The 20,509-nt window shown below is 37.8% G+C and overlaps 1 protein-coding gene across 1 annotated transcript; it reads right to left on the bottom strand.

The window, feature by feature from the left end:
* Nucleotides 1-1,143: 1,143 nt before the first annotated feature.
* TWF1 (twinfilin actin binding protein 1) lies at nucleotides 1,144-20,503 on the bottom strand. Its single transcript, XM_039726689.1, has 10 exons — nucleotides 20,430-20,503; nucleotides 17,161-17,238; nucleotides 14,262-14,440; nucleotides 12,845-12,940; nucleotides 11,544-11,648; nucleotides 6,960-7,085; nucleotides 6,612-6,762; nucleotides 6,081-6,202; nucleotides 2,187-4,572; nucleotides 1,144-1,923 (listed from the first exon to the last, which is right to left on the bottom strand). Exons 1-9 carry the CDS (start codon nucleotides 20,452-20,454, stop codon nucleotides 4,402-4,404), a joined length of 1,053 nt encoding a protein of 350 aa, XP_039582623.1. The 5' UTR covers nucleotides 20,455-20,503; the 3' UTR covers nucleotides 1,144-1,923; nucleotides 2,187-4,401.
* Nucleotides 20,504-20,509: the final 6 nt, after the last annotated feature.

Below are 20,509 nucleotides of genomic sequence, written 5' to 3' on the forward strand. Positions count from 1 at the left end.
GAAGAAAGCTGCTATAAAGCTGAATTAGAATAAAATCTGCTGAAGCCATTCTTCAGTTGTAAGCATCTCCAGCTGTTATGTGAAGGTTTATTAGATCACGCCTGCTTTTTACTATTCCCTGGAGCTGGAATACAGCCATAGTGTTGGCCAGAAGTCTGTTTGCTGTAGCAACTCCCTGGTCAGCTCTGTTCACCTCTGGTAGGGTAGAACATCTTTGTTCATACATCAATTGTGATGTTCTTCAGTGTGAGGAGAATCTCAGCCACAAGCATGGGAGTTCCTGCTCTGTCATACCAGACCATTACAACTTGCAGTGCTGCTTTTAGCAGTGAGGTTTTGGCAGTAATTTTCCCTTCCTCACTGAAAATGAAGCACGTCAGCTACTATTTCATACAACTCGGAAAAAAGTTTTGAACTTCTTTAGTGAATATGAGCAGTTAACTAGGTAAAACTAACTAACTTAGATGGCAACTATTTTTTTTTTTTCAATATGCAGGGGGCAAGGAGAAGGAACTTCCCTTTCCCACCCTAGATTTTTTTGAGGTCTCTATACAGTAAAGTCAACATCTCTAAACACTAACAGAGGCTAAGAATAGCTGACTTTAGTTTATTTTGTTCCCTGCAAAAACATTACATTATCCTAGAATACATACTTCTTTGTGTTAGTTACTATAATAAAGCTTTCTAGGACACAGATCAGTAACTTGAGTCATTCAAGACACTTTTAATGGGATGATCTGCTTTCATAGAACTGGAGCTGAGAGAAATCCAGTAGAATAGTATAGTAGTTCATGCTGAGCAAGTAAGAGATAGAACTGTTCAATCACCAGTCAACTACTTCAGCATTTTAAAAGGATAGAAGAAATTTTCAAAGGGGCATAATACTGAAAACACAAAAACCTCAAGAACACCCTTGGATTCTGCTATGGAGCCTTCAGTGCTGCTCCCATACAGCAACGAGAAAGTTTCTAACATGGTGATTTTTCTCTCTTCGCAAAAGCCAGGAATTCTGTTTCTGCTCACCTCCCTTCTTACACCCTGCCATCAGTTTCTTGTCCCATGGGAACTGCCTATTACACATTCTGATCTTAGAAACTAGATCTTCATTAAAGAGACTATGAAATGATTCAGACAACACCAAGCTAAAGCATCAATCTTTATTTATAAAGTAAATTACAAAATAGATAAGGTAAACTTAGTTAATTTTAGCATCTGAAGGTGGCTTTCATTGAATACATAAACACACTGATAAACAATTTTTTTTATTTACAATGTCAGTCTGAGCAACAGAGCAATTTTTATCTTGATTAGTTTAACCATTGATTGGAGTGTTTTAAAAGATTGAGATTTCCCAAACTTGCAACATAAACATTTATTAAATAATTACCTGTCCTGTTAATTAACTATTTAATAGCTTGTGAGTTAACTGCAAGCAGCTGCATTGCTTTTGGGCTTTATGAAGGCCAACAACAATTTAAATGGACACTTTGAATTATTTAATGACCAGAGACAGTTAATGGAGCAACTTTGATTAATGCCCACATTTTGCCCTGGTTCTGAACATTCATGACAGAAGTGGAGGCAACTATGTAGATGTAAACGTGATAGATTGTACAAAAAGAACAGATACTTCTTATTGCTGTTAAGAGAATAGCTACAAGAGGCCTGGAGAAGCAGCCAGCAGTGCAGGACTTCATACAATTCTCTTTTTTGGCAAAAGGTGAGGGAGAGACGTGTTCAGGACGTGACTGATTCCTGTCTGGGCTGGGTGTGTACATCACAGAATATTTTCACATAGGGAAATTTACAATGTCTGGTTTGGGCTGAACTCTAAAGCAGCTCATCATAAATGCTCTTGCATAACCACTTAAACGGCTATCATCATCCTCCAGATTAAGTTTTCCATCTCCTATCCTCATCTACCTAGGGCAAGATTGCACAAAAAAAAACCCCAACCAAAACCAAAAAAACAACAGAAAAATAAATAAACCCAAAAAACAAAACCAAAACAAACATCCAACAAAACCCCCACAACATGCACACAATCATATCAGGTCAAACTGTTCATTATTTAAAACATTTAGTCTTAAAAAGCTGAACTTCTTTACTGGCTCAAGAAAGTGTAGAGGTATGTGCACTCTTGCTATGGCTGGCACAAGGGCAGGAATACTAAATGCCTCATCTACCTAGGGCAGGATTGCACAAAAAAAACCCCAACCAAAACCAAAAAAACAACAGAAAAATAAATAAACCCAAAAAACAAAACCAAAACAAACATCCAACAAAACCCCCACAACATGCACACAATCATATCAGGTCAAACTGTTCATTATTTAAAACATTTAGTCTTAAAAAGCTGAACTTCTTTACTGGCTCAAGAAAGTGTAGAGGTATGTGCACTCTTGCTATGGCTGGCACAAGGGCAGGAATACTAAATTCCAACAACCCTCTAGCAGTAATTTTTAAATGCTACACTCCTTAAAACCAAACTAAAACAAAAATTCCAAAGTGAATTAGGTGTGTTGCAAATATTTGAGTTAATCTGAAAATACATTTAATTACAGTGTACAATGAGCTGCACACACAATAACCATATTTAAAAAACAATGACACTTGCCTGACACAAAGTAGAGAAGGCAAGAGGCAGGAAAAGAACATAAGAGCAAGCAGATTAGCTGAGGATCAAGAGCTATTGAATTGGACTGATGTAGTGTGTAAAACTAAATGAAAAAAAAAGCTGAAGTGTAAAATTTCTGCTGCATATAAAAAACCCACCGTAATACCAACTATTGCAACCTTTACATTATATAGTGCAATCTCAGATGTCAATAGTAAGCTAGTATAGCCAAACAAAATAATAGATAAAACAATTTTTTGTCAGGAACTACTACTTTCAAAACATTATTCCCTACAAATCTAGGTTAAAATCCATCTTCCACCAGGTAAACACGCATTCAGCTCTACAATGAGTGTATCCAGCAGCTACAATAATATCCAATGAACCAAAGCTGGCAATTCCCACGTAGCTTTAAACCAAAACCAACAAAACTCAAAAACCACAAAGGTCACATAAAAGACACTAAAAAGCAACTCCTCACTGGGAATATAATCTATTCACAAGTATCTGCTTCATCACACACTTTTAAATATTTAAGGTCATCCAATACTTAATTTCCACATCTAATTTCCCCTTAATGCACTTATTAAAATAATCTACTTTTCTCTTCCTGTTAAACACATTACTTACAGTTCAATCAAGTTTAGACCATTCTGGCTGATTTAAGTATTTTGAAGAAAGGAAGAAGGGATGAAAAAAATCATCAAAATCCTAACTAGGGGCTTGCTGCCAGCAGTTACTCAAGACCTAGTTGGACTTAAATTACAGATGTACATTACAACTGAAGTTCAAACATTTAGAAAAAGTAATTTTTAGAATACCTTGAAAGTAAAAGTTGCAGTTGATAGTGCAAACACAGTAGGACCTAAAGGATAACTCACTGTTATGAAGCAAGACTGCTTCAATTTTTACTGAACTTACACATTTTTAGATCCAACTGCACTGATAATTAATTACTTATTAGATACTTTAGACATATTGCTCTGAAAGCAGCTCCATCATCTATTGAGTACACTAACTCATCGACTTTTAATCTCCTTTTACTTGGTTATTCAGTACCTAATGTGTAACACTTATGAGTGATAAAGAAGTCTGGAAAAGCTATGGTATTTTATGTCAGATTTCTTTAAAAGACAATTCATTAAATTAGTTACAAATTTGAGATTACCAAGTATTTGCCTTGGAAAATGTCCGCCTATTCCTGAATGCTTATATTAATTGGATAATTGATTTTAATTTATTTTTTCCATTACAAGGAAAAAAAACCCAAACAAAACAACAAAATCCAGCAATGCATCCTGTCAAAATCCAAAGACAACCTTCTATTTTACTACTATCCATAAGTGCTACAAGAAAAAATGGTTTTAATTGGGACAATGCTATGTAGTCCTTCATCTCTTCTCACATGGAAAGTCTTAGAGGTTTAATAGGCTATGCATAAGAATACAGCTGTGACTTACAGATACATGGGCTTCATAGTCTTATGTCTACAAAGTTTATGATCACATGTACAGCTATTAAATAATGGATTCTAAATTAAAATAAAGGGGTACTAGCTTAGTTTTTCTCTTCTAGCTTCAAAATAATTATCTCTTCTATATGTCATAAAACATGGTCAACAAATATAATCATGTAACAATATAAAAAGTGTTGAGGTCAGAAAAGAGAAGAGTACAAAGATCTTTATTTTATCACTAGCATCTATGAATGGAATGATTTCAGTTCATTACCAAAAGCCAGAATTTCATTTTTTACTCTAATACTTTAACAAATACAAACAGTTTTTAATCACTAGGTGTTTCAGTCTCTGCTGGACCTCTGATCAGTCTTCGTATTCCCCTCTTCCCTGCAGGACCTTTTGGTTTAGCAAAACTCTGTTTGTAAGCATGTTGTTTTGGATGTACTTCTTCATAAAGAAAGTCAGCAGTTAACTCATCACCATTATCTATTTCAATCTGGCAGAAAAACATCAAACTCAAAGTCAAAAACATTTAGAAACTTTGCTGAAACTCAATACTATATTAAAACCATATGCACAATAATGTTCAAAGTCAAGCATGACAAGTTCTCCAGCTTGTGCCTAATGCCCTGAGAAATGTTGGAGAGTTTTTCTGAGACTCCGCTATACTCTTACCTCTATTAAGTGTGACTTAATTATTTCCCTGAAATGTAAGCACGACTAACCTGTACATATGCTAAGGACTTCCTTTTGTCCCAAGCTTTGGCACAGTGTACCTGTTAACACTAACTAGGAGAACACATTCCATGTGAAACTAGTGCTTATTTACTAATTTTAAGTATTTACACATTTTAAGAATCAAAATTGTTCAGTATGACAGGTTTTAAACACTAACTGTACAAGCAATGTGCATGCATACTGTTATCTCTTGACAATGAGGGGGAGGAGTATAAAGAAGGTTATATTATTAGCTGGCTACTGCCAGTCAGCAAGTTCTCACGTGTTTAGCAAGCTAAAATAATGAACAAAATGGAAGGGAATGTTTTAGTTTTCAAAATCTAGATATATGAAACCAAACAGAAAGAAAATAGTGTTCTCAAGCCAAACTCCACTGATTTAAGTTGCAGGAATTCAGAGAAATGCTATGGCCTTGCTCTGCTGAGCATTCAGCACTTCATGTCCTGCCAACCGTAACACTTGACAGACTTGCCAGCCCCAGTTTTGCTGTTACAAGTACATGCTTCAGAAATTTCGATCTGCAGGAATTTTCAGGAGTCACATGGTGCTTTAGTTTTGTTACAGAAAGGCAATTTCAGAAAAATAATTACATACAAATACGCATAGCAAAAATCTAGTTAATTCGTGTCATCTTACTAAAAATGGTTAGTATTAATTCTGCTATTTTTAAGGTAAACATAGTTTCCACAGAAACTAAGCTTCCACAAAAGTGTTAAAAACATATCCATAGGTAACAAGTGGACCATTTCTATGGTCTCTGCTTGGGAGGTGAGAAGCAACTTTTTGCATTGCAGTAAATGAATGTGAAAAAATCAGCTTACTTGCAAATACTTGTTTGCCCCATCAAGATAGCAGTTTGCCTCCTAAGATAGCAGTTCTAATTTTCAGAACTGCAGCTTGAAATTATTTTGAAAATCCATACATAGCTTTAGCTTAAAGGAATTTAGTGTTTAACAACAGCAATATGTTGTGGTCCAAAATACGACACAACTTTGAGTAAGAAATCATATTATTTCTATAAAGTCCTTCAAAGTACTCTAAAATACTTTCTAGATGCATAAGGATATATTTGTTCAAGATAAAAGTGTAGAAATTATGAAACAGAATAAAACTTCCATGACTTAACTTTGTATTTTTAGCTCCATCAACAATTATTTCCTGTTCAGGACAAACTAAGTTACACTTGTCATTGTTTAGACAAGGTGGCAACAGTTACAGTTTTCCATTAAGAAGGAAAGACAGGTATGGAGAACCCCCTGCACTTACCTTTCTAACTATCTGCATCCACAACTGTGTTTCTACAATTTCTAACAGTGGACTTTTGCAACTAGAGTAGAGCATTCGTTCTCGTATACTACAGGTATACCCTGGCATAGAGTAGATGAAAACTGCAAGAAAAGAAAACAACAAAACAAATCAGACCATAAACACACTCTATCAAAAGCTGTGTCATAAAACCATTTATAGCAAAGAGGCAATGGAAATCAGCTATGCAATCTGAAAGCAAAAAATATACTGCTGTTCTGGAGCTTTTTTGCTTCAGCAAGCGTTTCATTTCAAACAGGGGATAAGAGAATGGCCACTATCTGAATGTTTTCACATTTATGGGTGCTCATAAACAAAAGGGATAGCTCACTACTTTACAACCATAAGAGATCTCCTTCACAAGTTCACAGTTTCACAATCAAATGACTCTGAAATTTGTGATCATGCTGACACATCTTTCTCTCTGACTCAGAATTCCTAAGGAATTTGAAATAAGCCAGTGAAGTTTCATACTGAGAAATTTTCTCATACTTATAGATTCCAAATAGTCTCCTTCATGTGTGTGCTTATACAGGAAAAAGTGGTAACGTGCAGCATCCTTTGGAACTCTTTTTGGCAAGTCCTTAAGTTCAGTATCAAGTGTGTTGGCCAAAATAATAGTTTCATTCTTCATATCAATTTGCTGTAAACAAAGCAAACATTAATATAGTTAATACACAAAAAACAAACCAGAGAACATGACAGGATGGAAAAAAGTTTGGATTAATCTAATTCAAAATAGTAATTTGTCAGCATACTACATCAACACACATTGTTTAATATGTGGGTAATCTATATTATACTCATTATTAAAAAACAGTTAAAATATTTTATACTTGCCAGTTGCACATAATTGAGTTTCTTATTTTTCAGTTTCTCCAGAGCCTGAATAGCTTCTTTAGCAATGGGGAATGCTACTCCTTGCAGTGTTTGATGCTTGGTATCTACACCAACATCTGCCTGTACCTGGAACACAAGTCAGTTGAGATGTTAGAAGAAACCTCTGCAGGCATTTATTTGGTTTCGTACAATGACTGACAATGCATTTCATATGATTACACATAGAGATAGCAGTAGCTATTTCAAAAATAAACCACCCTAAGAAATCATCCCCATATACAAAAGAGTTTAATTTTTTTTAATTTACAGGTGATGTTTGTTTGCTAGCCTGCAAAATTTCTTACCTCTGAAACATGCTCTGTTCTGCTTAGCAGAGCAACAAAATCATGAGAGGGAAAACTAGTTCAAGTACAGTGAAGAAGTCTAAGTCAAAATCTGGTATAGAGACACAATAATCCAGGGAAAAAATCTTGCTTTTCATATGCTGTGCTATACTTTTGAACTGAAAATATTTCTTATAAACTTTGTTACAGCTTAAAAAAAAATTAGATCAAAACAAAGACATGATTTCTAGGGAGTCAAAATTTTTCAAGGAAGAGAGCAATTATGAGACAAACTGATCTTCTAGCAGGAAAAGTAAAGCTTCTACTCTCCCTCCTGCTTCAACATACTCCCCCAAATAGCCTATACCAAAACCAAAGCAAACAAAACAAACAAAATCTTTTTTTTTTTATTTCTAGAAGGTCTACCACAAATTTAAAAAAAAAACTAAAAAAATCCAGGACAAGCTAGACGATTATTCATAATCCACTTATAGTAGTGTCAAATTATTGGAGAGAACAGTTATTTTAAAGCTGATGTTCAAGAATTTATGTTTATCTTAGTATTCATTCAGTTGCTCTTAAAATGAGCTCTGGCCTCCAGCCTTCTTCAGTCTTAGTTTATTGTCTAAGTACTGTTTTTCTAATATATTTACTTCCTTTTAAAGTTTCACAATTACCTTTAACATTACTTATGAAGCTGCAAAAGTTAAAAAAAAAGTGTACCAAATGGAAAGTGTGGACCTTTCCTCCCTAGATCAACTAGAAGTTGTGCAGCTTTATTAAAAAGAGATGCTAATAAAATATGAAACAAACTGATAAAAAATTTAAAAAACAACACTTGTGGCAACACTTACTTATACTTCACATTTTAAAGAACAGCTTGTCAGCAACAAGAAAGTACAAAAAGAAGAGGTGGAGAGCTTACTTTTCATGAGGATTGATAAATTTATGAACAAAGCTATAGAAAAAAATGTTTTGCAAAATATATATCTGCATAAAAGCCTGACTAACAAATGTAAAATAGGCATCACGAAAATAATAAACCATAAAATACCATACTCTATAATTTGTATTAAAGTAGAGGTAGAAAATAAGTACTCCAATCTTAAATACAAGCTGTGAATTGTGGAGATAGACAAGGGAAGAGAGTAACCCAGTGTAACTCCAGATAAAGGAAAATGAACAGAACCACCTAAGGCCCTTAAGAATATTTAAATTCTCACTGCTAAGATTTAGTTAGTAATGGTTGCTGAGCACTGGATAAAATGGCAGATGAAATTTCCTGTGAATAAATGTAAATGTATGCAGGAGGAAAAAAAGCCCCTTTTTCTACTTGTATGGTGACTGGGTTGAGCTGGCTACTACCATTCAGGAGCAAGACCTTGCATGTCATTCTGACTAAATCTGAAAATAACCCCAAGGCAAAAAATAAAAAACCCGAACACTCCCCATCCACACATGAAATGTTACAAATTGTTAGAAAAAAGTGTAGAGAACAGAACACATTGTTACGCACTGTAGATATCAGTAACATGCCTGCATCTTGAATACCACATGCAGATCTGGCTTCCCCATCCCTCCATCTCATAAATTATATAGCAGAACTGGAAAAACTGCAGAGAAAAGCAAAAGGATCAGAAGTATGGAGTGCTTTGTTTAGGAGGAAGAACTACCCAGATGAGGACTTGCCAGCCTGGAAGAGATAACTGATAAGGAATACAACAGAGGTCCATGGACAGAGAATCATGGCACAGTTGTGGTTGGAAGGGTTCTCTAAAGGTGACCTAGTCCAACCCCCCACCCAGAAAGCAGCAACATCTTCAAATAGCTCAGAACCCCATCCAACCTGACCTTGAATGTTTCTAGGGATGGGGCATCTACACCTCTCTCAGCAAACTCTTCCAGTACCTCATCACAGTCACCATAAAGCAAATTCTTGCTCACAGCTAATATAACATACCCTGGTTTAAAACCATTCTTCCTTGTTCTATTGCAGCAGGCCCTGCTAAAAAATCTATCCCCTTATTTTTTTACAAGCCCCCTTTAAGTACTGAAAGGACACTAAGATTTCCCTGGAGCCTTCTCTGCTCCAGTCTGAACAACCCCAACTCTCTCAGTCTTTTCTCACAGGGAATATGTTCATGCCCTATGATTATTTTTGTGGCCCCCTTCTGGACCCACTCTAACAGGTCCATGTCTTTCCTGTGCTGAGTACCCCAGAGCTGGATGCAGTGTTCCAGGTGGGATCTCACCAGAGCAGAGCACAGAAGAGGATCATCTCTCTTTGCTGGCCACACTGCTTTTGATGCAGCCCAGGATATGGCTGGCATTCTGGGATACTGAGGGCTTTATCTAAGGGGAGGGGGAAACTAAGGATTGACTGAATGCCTCCTGTTTGCCTTTGCCATACTATCTGTAGGGGTATCAGAATAAACTAGAGATTCTAGAGAGCAGTCAGTGGCTCTTTTCATAGTATTTTGTTAAGCCATGGAATATGCTGCCATAGGACCTGTTGCCAACAAAACCTTTATGTGGATTTATAGAAATGACAAGACTAGATGATGGATGAAAATCCCATTAAGAAGAATTATGTAGTCAGATGTCATCTGCAGATGCTGAGTTAACAGAAGAGCATTTAAGGTAATTATGGCCTTCTTGCCCTCCTCCTACATCCTTCCTAGATTTCTGATGATCTCTCAAAGACTTGACAACAGACTAGGTGATCCTTTGATCTGGGCCAGTAAAATATTTCTTAGGGTAATTATGAAAGAATATATATATGGAAAACTTTTTAAAATCAGAAAGCTTTTAGTTATCTAAGCCTAATTACAGGCTTTGTAGTGGTGGAAACAATGAAGAGAAAAATGACGTAAGTTAATGTATTGTGAGATGTTTCAAAGAAAGCCAAAATGGCAGCAATATATAATTTATGTGTCCCTGAAAAGCAAATGTATTGCTGCTGAAATTTCAGAACACATAAAGACTTGATTTGCATGAATCATCTTCTAAACACACTGGATGTAGGACATACACTAATACTAGAAGTGATCATTGATCCCACAGAAGTTTTATGTTCATTACAGTTTTGTTTTTTTTTTAAAGCTTATGAAGTAAAATGCAGTATTTAATGATGGTGAATGTATCTCTGCATTGAATTGTTAAAATCAGACATGAAAACTAACAAAAGACACCACTGGGAAAAAAAAAGTAAATAAACAACAAAGTTGCACCAAAAACACAGTAAAGTGAAAACAAAACATACACAGCGTTATTGAACACAATGGCTGCCTGGTATCCAGCTGCAGAAATAAATCATACTTCAAACACATGTAGTACACATGTACTACAGCTCTAACATACAAATCTAAAGAACAAATAAGCACATCATCTATTTTAATATACATCTGATATAAACAGTGTTCAAATGAAGGAAAAATGTGATAAAAAGAATCCTCTGAAACTTTTCAGTCACTAGATAGCTGGCAATCATCAGTTTTTTTGGTTAAAGGCACTTGATAGAGATTTTTCTAAAAAGTGTTTGTAGCATATGCGAATCAGTCTTTTAAAGTGATCAGCTATTTGTTTTGGATTTCTCTTTTATTTTTATTGGAATCCTCTTCCCATCCTCTCTGTCTTAAAGAAAAGTGCACTGGTACGGGAAACTATGCACCTTTCCTCTAGGAATAAGGCTGCTGAAATGCTCCTGGCAATCACTCACTGCAATAGTTGCTATTCTGTGTTTTCTCTACAATTTCTGCCACCATGGGAAATGCATGGGGGCAATCACATGTGGACAATGACTGAAGTTGGAAGGCATCTCCACAGGTCAAGACACTGTTCAACCAGGGCCACCTAGAGCCAGCTGCTCAGCTGTCTGTCCAAACATCTTTTGAATATCTCCAGGATGGAGACCCCATAACCTCCCTGGGCACCCAGTCCCAGTGCCTGGTCACCCTTCACAAAGAAGGAAATCCAGTGATACTAAAAGCTGAGGTTGCAGCAATTAAGCTCTGCAGTTGCCAGGCCTCTGACTGGGACACCGGGCCTTTCAAAAAGAGATCACTCATGCCACTTCAACTCCAGCCACCATCACCCTGCAGTTTCAACCCATTGAGAAGTACATTTATATGCTCATCCACTCACACTTTCTGAAACTTTCCATTTTCTGTTCTGCCTTTTTTTACCCTAGAAAGACGTTTCCCTACAATACATATGGAACTCTGCACCATTTCCCACACATGCTTGAAGACATTTTAGGTACCTCGTTAATCTTAATTTGTCGGAGTTCCTCTTCTTCTGCAGTCAAAGGTGCAGGGGAGGATTGTGATATCAAGTATTTTTTATATCCATTCAGTGAAACATCATCCTGAAAACACAATATCAATATTTATATGGGTTTTTTTAGAATTTTAGAAACTTTTCTTCAATGATTTTCTATGGAGCATTGCAAAAAGTAGTTGCCTTCCATACAGTTATGGTAATTTTATTTCAATATTCCAATATTCTATTATGTCTTGTTTCAGAAGCCCAGAGGTATCCAGGTTAATACATATGAATTAGCAGATGGGACCATAATAGGGTTCCACCACAATAAGTGCTTGTTGCAACCAAACCAAACAAAATAAAGACGAAGTAACCCACTGATGCTGATGATCAAGATCCCAAGCGAGATCAGCAACTTGAACACCTTGAAGAAACTGTGATTTTCACACAGATGAGCAATAAAGACCAGCAACAATTAAGAAGTTTGTAAAGACACTGGAACCAGCAACTTAGATATATATAAACTGTAACATAATGAGCCTGGGAGAAGTGAGTTATATCAATGTCATCTTCTATGTGCTCCAGGCCCATTCTGAAATAACAGTAAGACAAATCTAATGCCCCTTCCTTAAAACTGAGATGAAAGCTCAGACATGTAAGGCTAGACACAAATTCCACATAATATATATATTAGACTGCTAATGGTTTGGTGCAAGTGGCAGTGAGAGACTGGTTGATTGAACAGACAAGAGAAAAATAAGAGGATCCCTACCTAAACCCTCTTAGCAAGTCAGTTATCTACTTGCCTAGAATACAGCCTCTCCACATGTTTGTTAGAATAATGAAGCCTCCATGATAGGTTAATGATAAATATAACAGAATTATTAGTCTCATGTCCACCACAACAGCCCATTTCTCTTTCACAGCTTTTTTTCCCCACTACAATATCCTCTATTCTTCCCTAAACCTCCAAGTCCTTCCATTCTATTAGAGAACTCATGCTCATGCAATGAGATTAAGAGATATGCCTATTATTCTTAGGTTATTTAGTTTTCATAATCATAGGAGCAAGATTTCTAAGCCTGATGATGTTAACTATACCTATCAACTTGTTCTACTTTACCTATTACCAACTATGCCTATTAACTTGTTCACTTTTAACACTGGAATAATACATAGCTATTAACTCTTTTTCCTTAATCCAGAAAGACCACAAGTGACCCACATTCATACCAATAACATCAGCTACTATATTCAGCATTTAAAGTCAGTGTCCTGACTTTGAAAAGAAAAACATACCTGTACAGTTCCAAATACTTCATCCTTAATATGGCCACCTCCAAATTCTTTCTTAAGCGTTGCTCTGGTTGCTGCATACAACATTTTTTGACGAACCTACCATATAATAAAACAGTAGCTTTTTGGTTCTTTTAAAAAATTTTGCTGTACACAGAGAATCCAGCATGTTGGTGCACCAAGTCCATCAACAAACATCTTTCTTGAACAAGTATTTCAAGTGTTGAAACTGCACTGTAGAGCTCTGAATCATGATACTTACTCATACTATTAAACGAACAAGGTCATGATACTATGTATTATTATCAAAGTAACTTCAAAACTGAATTGCAGCCTTAGTTGGAGTATGAGCTTTTTTTTAAATGGGAAAAAAAATCAACATAATCGTTACTAATTTTAAATGGGAAAACCCACAATTGTTTGAATCTTTTGTCACCTGGTCTGTGTACTAATGGATGCAACAGACAGCAAAAAAGCAGACTCATTATTACTTTTGATTTGATTGTGAATCCAGATAGTTATGGTTCAATTACAGAGTGGAAAAACGATGTTTGCTCCCTATTAACTTGTTGTCTAACATAGTCATTTACTCCTCTCTCAGCAGTCCCACCTTCCCACTTTATTTCACCACCATGTTATTCTCTCCATAATACTTCACCTTTTCCACATAACTGTCTCTATGCACATCAACTTTTGGTGTCTTATTATTTCCTAACTGCTAGTGAAAGTAGTAGGAATACTGGAACAGCTTTACTTTCTGCCTTCCCTTATCCCACATTCCCAGAACCAGTATCCTAGTTTCTCCTAGAAATCCTTAATTCTGACCTCAGTCCTGTCCCATGCTCTCACATCACTAAGAAGGAGTGTATCCTGTGGCACACCACATATCCACAAGTGCCATCTTGGCAGCCAGCAAGCCAAACAGAATAAACAGCTTGAGCTCACATTATAATTCTTCTCTATATGAGCACCCATTAAGATTTCTTTCCTCCATCTTTCAATTAATTTTCTGAAATCCTGACAGTAAGACAAACAGTGCAAAAAAACTGTATTGTGTCCACCAGTCAGGCTAAAAACACCTTGGATCAGCTGTACTCCATATAGACTTACAGATTTGCACTTTCATCATCTTAAAGAAACATTTTCCTAGTTTTCTTCTGGGAAAGTATGTGGAGGTTGGGGAATGCTTCATTCCTCAAACCTTTTTCCTTCATATCTCAGATTCAGATCAAATAGTACTGTTGAAAAATCATTAACATGCAGCTCTGATGACTGTTACTTACAGGAGAGTGATCAGGTGACCATGCAATGAAGATCCATTCATATCCTTGAGCATTCTGTGAATCTAATCTGTATAATACGCTCGGATTCAGATCAAATAGTACTGTTGAAAAACCATTAACATGAAGCTGTTACTTACAGGAGAGTGATCAGGTGACCACGCAATGAAGATCCATTCATATCCTTGAGCATTCTGTGAATCTAATCTGTATAATACATAACATGGTTGCTTGTCTTCAAGAAGGGGAAGGACAAAGGAATCATAATCCTTTTCCCATGATCCAACTGGCCGTCTAGAGGATCCCACAACAAGCTGCTCTAAAACCAATAACCAAAGCTACAGGTTAGCAACGATACAGTTAATAGTGTCTGTCAAAATTAATAATTACAATAAGAACTTAATTGGACACTTAATTGTTCATAATTATGCCCAGAAGAATGGAAGACAAGAACGGTCATTGTAAAAGTGGGTGAATTCCTACAAAAGCTGCGTATGTTCAAACTCTAACTTACTTTGACCAAAATTCTGATAGTTGAGAAGTAATGTGCTGGTTGTCATCAAGTTCTTTGATCAGAAGTGATACTGATGTGAAACTAACTAACTGATGTTAGTTTCTCTAGCATAACGTACACATAAGTGAAATAAGAACTGTGTTCTAAAAGTTAATTTTTTTTAATTTGGAATACTTAGGTATAAATAAGAGTAAACTTTCAAATTTTAGAATGATAATTAGTGATGCTCTTGGGGAAATAAGAACTGTGTTCCAACAGTTAGTTTATTTTTTAATTTGGAATACTTGGGTATAAACAAGAGTAAACTTTCAAATTTTAGAATGATAATTAGTGATCCTCTTGGTATAACATATTTGTGTTTGTACTCATTGTAAGGAGTCAATAACCCAGTTACACAGTGAAAAGAGTTTGGAATGAATATGCTTGCACTAATCACCAACTTGTCATGTAAGTAGATAAACCTCTTTCTAAAATAGCTTCACAGCTATGGTCTCTTTAAAATACTGAAGTTCTTTATTATGTATAATTGGTTTAAGTCTGTATAGAATACTTCAATGGTATTTAATTATGTGAACAGCTGTTGCAACAAGATTTTTCTCTTATTTATACATCACATCTCAGTTTCCAAAGGAAATATTAGCATACTGTCTTACAAAACATTTATCAGCTTCCCAAGAAATACTAGCCCCCACAAGTGGAATAGAAATACCTAGTTTAAATGGGGTCCTGGAACAGTTTGAAGACCATCATAGTAGCTAGTATGTAGTAGCTACTAGGTAGTACAGATCACCTTTTGAGAGTCTAGGGCTTAACTTACAAAACATCATACAAAAGTACAGCAGCCCACAAATGCCTCTACAGCAAAACTTCAAGCAAAACATTCCACTACAGTAGCTCACAGAACATGACCAGCTCAGGGCAAGGGTGTTTGGCCCTTCTTTGAATTAGACACAAAGTACCTGAACTACCTGAAGTTGTACACCTAAACCAAGAGTATTCAGAATGTACTTGCCAAGTCTGAACTCTAAGTGGATTTATACCCACTTGGATTTAAGATACAGCCAGAGGAACTTCATGCCCAGCAGCAAATCTCTTCTCTTATTAACTCAGATTAGCAAAACACGATTTGAATTTTATCTGTTGGCTATTATCTGTTCCTTAAAGCTCCTGAAGACAGATAAGGCAACTGCCCTTCTTCTAGTATACTGGGAGTTTTACAGGTTTCTTTTTGAACTGAAGAAAATACTATCAAAGACTGGATTCTGTTCCTTGTAGAGATGAAATGCATATACCTATACATTTATATCTATATATATATATGTGTATACACATGAATACATACACACAAAAATTAAAAAATAGGAAATGAAAAAACAGGGAAAGTATTAAATTTGCATCTTATTTCTAGGCTTCACTTCATACTATAAAGTAGCATATACACAAAAGCATATTGTTTTGCCTTGCTCAATGGGGAACAAAACCCCCTAAACAGTGGTTTGTCAGCATTTACTTTGTGCTACTGAGACTATCACAAAGTCCTGCCTGCAATCTTACTACTCCCACTGCCTTAAAGAAACCGATCTTAAAATATCGGAAGACTTCCTAAGAAAAGCAAACACAAGGAAGGTAACAGTAGGTTATTTACCTACCAATGAAAGTGTGTCTGTGTATGTATGTACATGGAACTTTCTCCAGCTGACAGATTTTTAGTGTTTTGTAAATGAATGAAGTCTAAAACAAACGCCTTCAAAGTGGACAACTGACATGCATGAAAAGATGGACTAAACCAGGAAATATCTTACACAATGAACCAACATTTCTATTAAAGAAAATAAAACCAATTATATAGTCTGTCTTTCAATGTTTGCAGCCTATATCCCTTGCCAAGAAGTTAAAATATCAGACTCAAGTTCTGATCAAAACTATGTAATTTTCTATTTATACATATATGTTGAGATTTAAGAAACAGTTTTAACTTTTTTAAATCTGTGATTTTATTTAAATTTTCAAGGTATTTTCTATGTAGCCAGATTACTACTTAAATATCTGCTTTAGCAGGACTTTCTATATGCAGCACTTTTATCTACCTTTTTAACCAGGATATATCAGTATAAAATTTACAGTTCTACATCTAAGGTGACTGGTTGTGTAAGATTAGCTCTCTGTCTCGTGAAAGTAACCAGTGTCCAAATGCTACACAGGCGTGGAAATTTTCATTTCCTCTATTCTTTCTTTAGTAAGAGATAAGAATAAGCTTATTTACACTTTCCATAGAAAATACACAGCAGTTCTTTGTAAAATATGAAATTACATTTGGGAGAAAAATTCAAATGCAAAAATACCATAGTATTGTAGTAAAAAAAGCTTAGGATCACCAAAATTTAAATTATACTTTTTGTATATGAAAAGCCATAGTAACATTAAGTTTGGCAGAGTTCTGTTTTTTTAACAATTGTACAAGTCATTAAAAAAAAATAGGGAAATATCTAAAAGAACCAGAAAAAAAAGAATAAAATTTGACTAACCATTGTCAATGACTATTTTTAAAAGCCTGTATTGTCCATTTCTGGCTCCAACAAAGATGTCTTTAACACTTCCACTAGCTGGAAAAGAGAGAAAATAAAAGTAATCAAATTAACACATTTCACTTCCCTAGGACAAAGAATATTCATGAGGGTAAGAACAACACTGGAAAAAATGTACAACTGGCCCTTTACTACAAAATTGGACAGCAAAACAAACCCAGGAGCGATGCTGCTGCTGTGCTGCACACTGTTCCAACCACCAGCATGCCACACAAAGATGAAAGGCAACATTACAAAAGAGCCCTGCTTTCTAGCATACCAAATGATCTTCAACATTGTGAAAATTACAGGTGACATCATATCATCAATCTCATGTTTCAGAGTTAACACAATAAAAATATGACGCATCTCAAATTACAACAGCTTCACGAAGTCTGCAGGCTTAGTACAAATTTTCAGACAGAAACTACGCCTGCCAGGAAAATGTTAAAGCTTGTCTGGCTGAAGTGATGGTCTTTCCTGAGAGCACCTCTCTGCAGAGTACCAGTGAAAGCTGCCACTCATTGCTCGACTTTCATACTGCCTTATCTCCTTCTATGGTTGACAATGGTTGTCTTGTCTCCTTCTATGGTTGATTGTTCAAGCTCCAACCTACTGTAGCAGAATAGCTTTGCAGTGAATTTACAAAGTAACTAAAATACTTTTACATGTTTGTAAATCACATTGACACTATACCACCACCATGACAAACTCACTTCGGTAAGCACTTCGGTAAGCACACTGCTCTTGACTCGGATGAAGACCGAGTCAAGTTCTTATCTCAACTGCTCTGCTAAATAATCTGAGTGCAAATCAGTTTAATTATACCAGAGACAGAGGGTTGTAAGGATTTACTGAAAAACATTTATTGCAAGCTGGTCCTTTAAGTAATCCCACAGGACAGAGCATAGCACCAGGAAAACAAACATCAAACCAGGAAACAAATAAAATGGATTATTTATAGTCAGGTTGAGGCCAAGTGAACAGATGGGATCCAGCAACATTATTGCCCATACTCAAAACATTTTACATTTATGTTCATCCAAGTGGTGCCAGCCCCATCCTGAGAGTCCAAGATGGCATGTTAAAAGAACATGTTATACAAACAACTGCAGTGGGTTACCAGTTCAACCCCAGTTTCATCCCAGTCATCTTCCCATTAACCAGTGCAGACCCTCGTAGTAATTTCCTGCCAGCTTTTCTAATCACTCTGCTGGTCTTCACCATTCCATTGAGCAACCAAACATTGTGCCATTTATTAGACTTTTTGTTCCCCCAGAACATTCTTCATCCTCTTCTTGTCAATTATCCTTTTGTTCCTTATTCTCTCATTTCAACAACACTACACACGAAAACAAGAACAGAATACAGCAGTCTCTACACCAATTCCAGAACTGTGACAGTTTCCTGAAAAAATATTTTGAGGCACCTGTGAAACCAGCTCCATATCAAGTGATCTATGGGTTTTGCTCATCGTGAAGGTTTTTAAATTCACAACAGTGATATTATTTTCTTCTTAAACGTCCTGCATTGCAGAGGGACACAATCAACATCTCGGCTTATTTCACAACTATATAGAAGGGAATATTATTTCAAAGTTATTTAGAAGACTGTAAACCCATTAAATTCTATTTCCCTCCAGTTACTGCATTCTGTAACTTCCTACAGTATTTATCTGCACTGGTCTGTTTAAAAAGACCCGTCCTTTTAGCAACTGCCTGGTACATATCACTGTGCCCATGACTTCATTTCTGTTTCCAGAAAAAAGCAACCCATGCTGCCAAATCTTGTAATTGTTTATGAGTGACAGTAGCCCGTTTGTAGCTGAAGCCAGCAATGGCACAAGTAGAGCTATTCCCCTTCCAAATGGCAGAGGCTGATGCTTTGCTGCAAAGAGGACTCCCGATTAGTGCCTGCTGAGGCAGGTTCCCGAAGGAAAGCTGCCGAGCTCTCTACAGCTCTCCTCAGAGGACAAATGATTCTCAGACACGAAGCACAGCCGCAGAAGAGGATTAGCCGCTCTTTTGCTTACAATAAGCAACAGAGTATCCTCTTCTGCTCTTCCCTGCCAGCATCGCCAGGAGAACAGGATTTACTAACTAACAGGTTTCCCCAGACTGGAAAAAACCCCACAACATTCCAGGTGCACCTCTAGCCTGAGAACGGTTGAAGAACTTAAAACAAGAAGCTGCAAAAAAGACCAAAGACTGGCATGCAAAGGAAGGAAAACAAGAGAGGGAAAAGGGTGCAAACCACACACAGCTAATGAACAAAAAAGGGCATAGAAGAGCAGCTAAGGGCTGCCGCGGCTGGGACAAAAGTCACCTTCAACAATAAATACCGGAGAGCAGGCAAAGTACATGGTACTAGTCACCAAACACGCAGATTGCAGAAATCCAGACAGTAAAACCCGACCCCTCTGTAATCCTGCTATATAATCCCTGCTTAGCAACTCTGTGATTCAGGGGAGCCCGCTAATACTGCGAAACAATACGCTGTCTCCTAATTGCTCCTCGCACCGTCCAAGGCCTGGAAACACGGGGAAAAAAGGTTCTCACATACTTTCCCCCTTTGTGGCCTCCAGTGATGGGCTTTAGAGTGGATTCTCCTACGCCAGGGCTCCTGCTCCTCCCCAGGCTCTCGCTCCAAGGGACCCAGCAGCGACCCCCAGCACTTCCCGCGCTGTCCAACCCATCCCAAACTCGGTACAGCGACCCCGAGCAGGCGACAGCCCCCGCAGGAAAACCTGCGCTGGGAAGCTACCTGAGCCCAGGCGGGCCGTGCCTGCCATTCACGGGGCTCTGCGGCGAACACTTTCCCCGGGCGGCTCCCTGCCTCTCCGGGGCGGACAGGCGCGCTCCGCTGGGCCGATAAACCCCGCACGCTTCGCCTGTCTGGCAGCGGAGCTGTGGGCTCGACCCCGAGGAGCCGTGGCCGCCGGGGACGAACCCAGCAGCAGCTCCCCCGCTCGCTCGCCCTTGGCCAGCCCGCGGCGCAAAGGACGGGCTCCTCCGGCAGCAAACAAAGAGCGCACTAGTGGGAAAAATCCCGCCGGGAACGGCCCGCTAAGCGCCCGCCGCGGCCGCCTGCCCCGCGCCGCGCCCCGACCCGCGGAGAAAGGCGCTCCGCCCGCCTCCCGCCCGGCTAGCAGGGCCACGGCGGACACGGGGCCGGTGTCATGAGGAGCAGCGGGCACCGACGAGCGGAGGCGCGGGGAGCCCAGCGGGTACCTTGGATGCCGGTCTGGTGGGACATGTCGCACCGCGCCCGGGCACCGCCGGCACCGCCGCCGCCGCCTCCCGCCCGCCCG

This window comes from Passer montanus, unplaced genomic scaffold (assembly GCF_014805655.1).
Source record: "Passer montanus isolate IOZ18808 unplaced genomic scaffold, ASM1480565v1 scaffold6, whole genome shotgun sequence".
NCBI classification, from domain to species: domain Eukaryota; kingdom Metazoa; phylum Chordata; class Aves; order Passeriformes; family Passeridae; genus Passer; species Passer montanus.

What these genes read in the sequence shown, in the direction of transcription:
- TWF1 (XM_039726689.1), bottom strand. Translation starts at nt 20,454, where the DNA reads ATGTCCCACCAGACCGGCATCCAAG. An exon ending in AAAAATAGTCATTGACAATG is followed by an intron (nt 14,441 to 17,160) that starts GTTAGTCAAATT and finishes TATTGGTTTTAG; the next exon opens with AGCAGCTTGTTGTGGGATCC. An exon ending in AAGTATTTGGAACTGTACAG is followed by an intron (nt 11,649 to 12,844) that starts GTATGTTTTTCT and finishes TTGTGTTTTCAG; the next exon opens with GATGATGTTTCACTGAATGG.